Source organism: Tamandua tetradactyla, chromosome 4 (assembly GCF_023851605.1).
Source record: "Tamandua tetradactyla isolate mTamTet1 chromosome 4, mTamTet1.pri, whole genome shotgun sequence".
Taxonomy (NCBI): Eukaryota; Metazoa; Chordata; class Mammalia; order Pilosa; family Myrmecophagidae; genus Tamandua; species Tamandua tetradactyla.
In genome coordinates, this window is record NC_135330.1 from 116,308,141 (window position 1) to 116,316,703 (window position 8,563).

An 8,563-nucleotide genomic window follows, 5' to 3' on the forward strand; every position below is an offset into this window, starting at 1 on the left:
TATCTACTCAAAAGACTTAAGGGCAAAGACACAAACAGATATTTGCACACCAATGTTTATAGCAGCATTATTTACAATTGCAAAGAGATGGAAACAGCCAAAATGTCCATCAACAGATGAGTAGCTAAACAAACTGTGGTATATACATACGATGGAATATTATGCAACTTTAAGACAGGATAAACTTATGAAGCATGTAATAACATGGATGGACCTAGAGAACATTATGCTGAGTGAGTCTAGCCAAAAACTAAAGGAAAAATACTGTATGGTCCACTGATGTGAACCGGCATTCGAGAATAAACTTGGAATATGTCATTGGTAACAGAGACCAGCAGGAATTAGAAACAGGGTAAGATAATGGGTAATTGGGGCTGAAGGGATACAGACTGTGCAACAGGACTAGATACAAAAACTCAAAAATGGACAGCACAATAATACCTAATTGTAATGTAATTATCTTAAAACACTGAATGAAGCTGCATCTGTAATGTAATTATGTTAAAACACTGAATGAAGCTGCATCTGAGCTATAGTTTGTTTTTTGTTGTTTGTTTGTTTGTGTCTTTTTTATTATTATTTTATTTTTTCCTCTATATTAACATTCTATGTCTTTTTCTGTTGTTTTGTAGTTCTGTTCCTAAATCGATGCAAATGTACTAAGAAATGATGATCATACATATGTGATGATGTTAAGAATTACTGATTGCATATGTAGAATGGAATGATTTCTAAATGTTGTGTTAATTTCTTTTTTTCTTTAATTAATAAAATATATATATATAATGCATATAAAATATGTGTATAAAATATTTAATACATATAATTTTATGATAAAAAATGTATTTAAGCCCTCTAACCTCCTATATTCTGGAGCAGCTAGAAGGAAAAATATGAGAGGATTGTATGGTAGCCCATGACAAACTCTGGGATCTGTCCTGTAACCACTTGTTGAAGAGTGCTCTGAAAACTTTGGCTTTTTTATTTCTTAGCTTTGTATATGTATTATATTATGCAATTAAAAAAGTTAAAAAAAATTCCCTTTCTAAAAGCCAATCCATTTCTAGCATATTGCATTCTAGCAGCTTTAGCAAACCCAAACAGAAGCTTTTACATTGCAAACTTGAAAGTAATTTTATTCTGCAGAGTCTATGTGAAAAAGTATGCTCACTTTCAGCTCTATGCCCTTAACCCTTTCAACTTGTTCTTGCTGGAAACAAATTCCTTCAAAAGGAGAAAGACCTTATTTCTAGGTCTGGGATCTGTATTAGGAGTTAAACTTTTATTCATTTTCATCCAAGAAATATGTACTAAGTACCCATTGTATGCCCCTTGGCATGGGCAACCTTACATACAGCCATGATTCCTGAGGAATCAGAGCCCTGCGCTTTGAGTCCTGGTTGGAAGTGTAGACACAGGTTGTAGGGATGACCATTTTCTTGTCATGGCCGAAGGCTTCCAGGGGATGGTTCTTTGAGGCACTACTTTGGCCGAAGCTCTCTTGATAGACTCTGTCAGTATAGCAGCACAAGCCAAGACTTCCTGGTGAGTAATAAAGCCTAGCAGAAAGTAATGAAAGAAACTTTAAAGTCAACCCTTTTACAAAGCAGATAAGCAAGCAAAACTGCCAATATTCACAGACCCAAATTTTCTTCTATCCTTTGAGGGTGAATAAGGATACCAATCTTCCTTAGGATGTCTAGATGGTATAATCTTTGCATCTTTCCATTGTTATCTCCCATTCAGTAAGTCAATAAATCCTTAGTCATTGATTAACATGACAAATCATTTGGAAAGGGACTTGATCCTTGAGAAATCTTTGCATGAATTGCTTATCTTCAATGTCAAAGCTTTCTTCAAGCTATATATTTTTTAAGATCTCTCTCAGTATTTCTCAAAGTGTAGTGTGCTGACTATCTGATCTACTACAGAATCACTTGGCTTCAGCCAAGTGCTTTTATAAAATGTTTGTTGAAAATGCAGATTTCTGGCTCAACTGTAAAGAACTTCTGAATCAGAAACTTAGAGGATTAGTTCTGAGAATCCATTTTAATAAGATGCATGGGTAGATTTTATGTGCAGTAAATGCTTAGTACCTCTGCTTCTGGATTTATTGGCTTCTCTGCAATTTTACTCTGCAAACAAAGCTACAAGATGAAGTTCTTGCAACATTTCAGACCATCATGGGGGCTAACTGATTCCTGGCTCTGCCATAGACTAGTTGCGTGATCCTGGTCCCGTTATTTCACTTACACATGGCTCAATTTTTTCTTCTATGTGTGTAGGGTAGAAACAGAAGGGTAGGGTAGGATTTTGAATAGGGTAATACCTGCAAAGTGCACAGTACAATGTCTGGCATGGAGGATGCCCTCAGTGAAAGCTTTATGGATTTGAAAGAAGAGTATCACAGAGGGCAGCTGGAAACTGAAATCGTTTCTAGAGGTAGAAGGATTTAACAACAACCAGGCTTTTCAGTAGATTGCTGCTTATAGTTTATGAAGGTTTTTCACAAGCATTATTTCATTTTGGCTTCATAAAATCCAGCGAGGTGGGTAGAAGAGGAGGGACAGTAGAAAGAGGGGTGAACATGCATGGTCTTTGAAGCCAAGTTCTAGCACTGACATGTACTTGATCAAGTTACATAACTTGCCTGGGTTGAAGTTTCCTGTGACTGTAAAGTAGGAGAAAAGGTGATATTCTATGTAAAGCTTCTAGAACTGTGTCTGGCACATGGTAAATGTTCAAAAGAAATAACAATTATTGTCATTAGTAGACTGAGCCTCTGAATTTTACAACCAGCAAGCAGTAGTGACTTGTGATTTGAGCCTTATCTGGCTTCCTAAACCAAATGCCATTTTACTAGATCGAATCCCTGTCAATCTCAGAGAGTTGTTAACATTTTATAACAATCCATATTCCAATTTTTTAAACTCTTCTTAATTTACCCAGAGAAACTTGATCTCTATTATCAGGGTTGATCATTTTTAAACTTGGCCAGCCAACCCTGTTGATAAAGCAGTCCACTGGTAAAGGCCATTCTACTTGAATTATTTCTTGAGAAATTTAGCTTTTGGTTGCAGCACATGGGTTCCTAGGTCAGGGTAGGTAATTAAACTTACCCAGCAGCTGCTGATGCAGAAGGTTATGCACATAGCAGGCCTGAAGGGCCTCCACGGGGGGCTGGAGTTGTAAATCCTCAAAATGCTGAAAAGTAGCACTGTTGTCCCCGGATTAGGTCCTGTCAGAGCAGAGCAGTTGATTTTGTTGGGAGGTGGAATGCTAGAGAGTTTAAAGTGTGATGTATTCAAGCCTGACTTCCACGGGAACAAGATGCTTCTCTTTTTATAGTAAATACATTTATAGTAAATAGGAGTACATATAGATTTTTAATGCACACCAATTGGAAAACAAGTGGGCAGCTTCCTCTAATAGCTTACTTACACAAACCATCCACCAGACTGTGTGATAGTGAAAATGTGTGTAGGGTCAAAGTTTTGAGCTGAGGGAGATCAAAGGATTTCAAAGATATTGTAATTTTATTGCTCTATTGTAATCCCTGCTGGGGAAGATGGGTTTTGAGAATCTACACAGGGCCTGAAGGATGCCAGACCTCTGGATGCAAAGCTGGGTAAAAGGGCCTTTTTCCCTGACAGCTCTCAGCAAGCAGGAGACATGGATTGATGGGTGATCCGATGAGTATTTAACATTGTTAGTAAAAAGGTGCTGTGAGAACTCCCTGGATGAGCCAGGTCCTGGCATCTTGAGAATGAGAAAGCCTTCTTGACCAAAAGGGGAAAGAGAGACATGAGATACAATAAAGTATCAGTGGCTGAGAGATTTCAAACAGACTTGAGAAGTTATCCTAGAGGTTATTCTTATGCATTATATAGATATCCCTTTTCAGTTATTGGAGTGGCTGGAAGGAAGTACCTGAAACTGTTGAGCTATGTTCCAGCACCTTGATCCTTGAAGATGATTGTGTAACAATATCACTTTTACAGTGTGACTGTGGGATTGTGAAAACCTCATGTTTGATGCTCCTTTTATCCAGGGTATGGACAGATGAGTAAAAAAAATATGGATAATAAATAAATAAATAATAGGGAGGATAAGGGGTTAAATTAATTGGGTAGGTAAAAATACTAGTGGGCAATGAGAGGAAGAGGTAAAGGATATGGGATGTAAGGGTTTTTTTCTTTTTATTTCTTTTTCTGGAGAGATGCAAATGTTCTAAAAGTGATCATGGTGATGAATAAAAAACTATGCGATGATATTATGAGTCATTGAATGTACATCATTTATGGACTGTATGTGTGTGAAGATTTGCCAATAAAAATATTTAAAAAAGAAAATAGGGATGATAATCCCTAAAAAAAATAAAGATACTGTGAAAGCAGAGGAGGAAACAAAAGTCCACCAGTAGCAGTCAACAATGTCTCCTTACATCAACATGAGTTGACTGCCACCTTTGAGTCTTAGCGGGTGGGGAGGAATTCTCTGGGGGGTCTAGAATACTGGTTTTCAAAGGGTGGTACCCAACTAGCAGCATAAGGAATTTCCAAGAACTTATTAGAAATGCAAATTATTGTGCGCCCCCCCCCCACCTATAGAAGCAGAACAGCTGGGGGTGCAGCCCAGCACTCTGTTTTGACAAGTTGTCCAAGTATTTCTGATGCATGCTCACTAAAATTGGAGAATCCCTGGACTAGAAGAAAAAGAAAGGCTCATTGTAGACTGAGAGAGAAACTGGCACAAATTCTCTAATATGTTGGGAATCAGACATTTAAAAATAATTTTAACCAGAGCATAGAGCCTGGGATTCAAAAAGACTGTCTTTAGGCTGGGGAAGATACTGGAGGCCTTTTTTTTGCCATATTAAGAGCCCCTTATAGGAATAGACCTTCACTGAAAGTCTTTATTTAAGGTAGTAGTTCTCAATGGGGGTAATTTTGTCTCCCAAGGGCCATTGGGAGGAATTTTGGGTTGATACAATGGTAGGAGGGGCGGGGGTGGGTCAGCCGACCCTAGTGCATTCAGCAGGGCTGCTGTAGCACATCTATGACACTCACGATAGCCTCTCCCCACCCCACTTTCTTGCCACAAAGAATGATCTGACCCAAAACAATAACAGTGCCAGGGTTGAGAAGCTCTACTTTAAGCTGACACTGGTTGTCATTTTAGAAAGATCCCTCTGGCCCTACTGTGGGGTATGGGTTTGCGGGACGAAAGAGCAGAGGTAGGGAGAGCACCAGGAAGATTTTTGCCATAGTAGGACAAGAAGGGCCTCAGCTAAAATTACTATTATATACCTACTAGATCTAAAGTGCTTATGGTACACTATACTAAACATTTTGCCACAATCCTATGAGATAGCACATAAATGTGCTCTGTTTTACAAATGGAGAAACTAAGATGGGACATCAACAATTTAGAAAAGTCAAGAAAAAAATAAGCACCCTTGGTCAAAAAATCCAAAGCCATGATTGAATTTTCAAAGCTCATTGTTAACCATGTGAATGTCTAATACAAAACTAATCTTAAAATCATTACCTGTAAAAGTAGGGTAAAGTGACTTTAACCTGTTAGAAATCTTGCATGGGGCTGAAATCAAAGTAAGGATTTTTTTTGAGGGTTTAAACACCTTAAACTTATTATGAAAATTATATGCAGACTTAATTAGCAAGACTAAGTATCTCACAATTATAGATATCATTTTGCAACTTTAAAGTGTCTGAATTAGATGTTTTAAAAGGCAATGTATTTGGAGAAGAGAATGGATTCCATTCCTAAATAACTAATGAAGGTTTTTCAAATGGTTGAGAACAACAGAACATGAAAATTGCAAACCAAATTCAACAGCAAAGCTGCAAAGTGCAATGGGAGTTTCTATAATTCAAGATGATACAGTAAAAGTTATAATTTTATTTTCCAAGGGAAAAATGCTTATCTCTTTGCCTTACTAAAACTCTCAACTTTCTGTATGAGAAATGAGGGAGAGCATTCCTAAGGTTTTTACCCTTTGCTTATTCCACTGGATGGAAGGGAACTGAAATTTTCACAAACTACAAATTTAACAAAATTTGCATGAAAGTTGCTAAAAATTAAACCAACTCTCCAGCAGCAAAGCCACAGTGTGGTCAATTATGGAGTTTTCCATCACTGGTGGTAAGTCAACAACAAAGCGACGATGAAGCAACCATGTGCTGGAGCTCCTGAAATGGGACAGGTGTAAGAGGAGGTCACATCAAGTTCTCATGCATTCACTCATACCTACTTTCAACATATACCTGGGATAGATGTTCTGCCTGATGGTGGATGTGGTAGTTAGATTCAGTTGTCAACTTGGCCAGGCGAAGGCACCTAGTTTTGTTGCTGCGGACGTGAGCCAATGGTATGTGAACTTCATCTGTTGCTAATTACACCTGCAGTCGGCTAGGAGGTTGCCTGCTGCAATGAATGCATTGCCTGCTGCAATGAATGACGTTTGACTTAATTGGCTGGTGCTTAAATGAGAGAGTGCAACGTAGCACAGCCCAAGCAGCTCAGCATACCTCATCTCAGCACTCACAGCTCAGCCCAGGCCTTTGGAGGTGCAGAAAGGGATCACCCAAGGAAAAGTTGTTGGAACCCAAAGGCCTGGAGAGAAGGACAGCAGAGATCACCCTGTGCCTTTCCACGTAAGAAAGAACCTCAGCTGAAAGTTGGCTGCCTTTCCTCTGAAGAACTAACAAAATAAATCCCCTTTTATTAAAAGCCAATCCATCTCTGGTGTGTTGCATTCCAGCAGCTAGCAAACTAAAACAGTGAGTAAGTCCTCAAGCCTTTTAGGAGAGACAAACATGGTTGCTCCATCTGTAAACAACATGTGGACCTTCAGTAATGAAGAGTCTGAGGCAGAAGGAGGAACTGGAATGCAAGGAACTTGTGGAATATTCTGGAGCTTTTGTGTTCTTTTCCGGTTTTCTCCCATATTTTATCCTATACTTTCAGAGAATGACGAAGATTACAATAAAATTTTGGTGTTTGTTTTTTTTCTCAATCAGTTTGGGGGGTGTAGCCAAGTAAATAAGTAAGCAAGGAAATAAGTACATGTTGCTTAATTAATTAACTTATTAAACAAATAAATATTATTGAAAGTTTTCTCACAAGCTACCAAGCAACTGGACCAGACTGTCTGCTAAGTTCTGCATCTCTTTGTATCCTCACTCTTTATTTATGGAAGGAATAATTCAGAATCCTTCGTCTTTTTGCTTCACTCTGTTTTTGGAACAAGTGAGTTGTAGAGACATATAGTGTCTACAATGGCTATTCCTTGAGAATTTTGAATAATATGTATTGTCTCTTCTGATTTTAACAGTAATGCATGCCATTTAGGAAAATTTGAAAATATTTTAAAAATTGAAATGAAAATAAAATCACCCATAATCTCACTATCCAGAACTCCCATTGTCATTTGATTAATTTCCCTTTTTATTTCTGTATATGTGGTGTGATGTTAGAAAAGTCAGGTTGTGTATTTTCCCAATTCATTAAATATTCCTAGAATATTTAAGTGTTTATTGCCAATATATTATCCTTTTTATATCATTATCCATTACTTGCTCATATAGATTTGCAGTATTACAGCACTGCACTTTAAAATAAACAATTAAACCTGGACCATGTTGCTTGTCACTTGCCTGACAAAAATACAAAATGAAGGAATCATACCTGCTATGATTAAGTCTGCTTTCCATGTGATCTAGAGTTTAGAATCTAAGATACATATACTAATAAAAATCTTATCAATCAAGGAAGGATAAACATACTGGAATAAAGTTGCCAAGGAACAGAATGGAAACTCCCAGCATTTTTCCTCCGTTTGCCCCTTTGCCTTGTCAGCGGTGCAAATCACTGAGTATAGGAAGTGAGAACACACAGCAAAGGCAAATATAACAGGAACACCTCTAAATATAGCAGGCTGTTATCAATACCTCTACCACGTGCTAAGTGAAGAAAAGAAATTGTAGTACAGTTGCTGTGGCCTCTGGAACCAGAAAGAATTGAATTTCTTACCTTCTGTTAGCCTTGGTCCTCTCATGTGTACAGTGGCAATTACAAAGTCTACCTTGCAGGGTTGTTTGATTAAATCATATCATAAATATAGAATATTCTCATTTTATGTCAGCTCCTTCCTTCTACCCTACCTTAGTATGTGCACACGCACACGCACACATGCTTAACAAGTATCTTAATATTAGGGATTCTAATTGGTTCTGAGTTTGCATATCTAATTCTTAGATCTTCCAGAAGAGAAATGTATTAGGAAAACATCAATTAATATCTCAGTCTGCCCCATTTCTACAATGTACATTTATAAACTAAATTATAAATATTTTATTTAATATTGCTTTCTTTCAATGTGAACTCCAGAAACCATACTAACCAAGATACACTCTTGCGATAGAAATATCTTCTGTGATAGAAACTTATGCTCTATCATGTACTCAATTCATCTCAATATCCCTCCTCCCATTTTCCAGATCTGTAGAGCAGAGAATAAATATTCATCAATGCTGGGAAG

General features: G+C 37.6%; 1 protein-coding gene across 1 annotated transcript; it reads right to left on the bottom strand.

Moving 5' to 3' along the window:
• Window positions 1-1,374: 1,374 nt before the first annotated feature.
• Window positions 1,375-6,970, bottom strand: FAM216B (family with sequence similarity 216 member B). Its single transcript, XM_077155832.1, is given in 5 exon segments — window positions 1,375-1,559; window positions 3,120-3,170; window positions 3,173-3,208; window positions 3,211-3,238; window positions 6,872-6,970. Coding segments are annotated over 5 exon segments (399 nt in total).
• Between the last annotated feature and the right edge of the window lie 1,593 nt (window positions 6,971-8,563).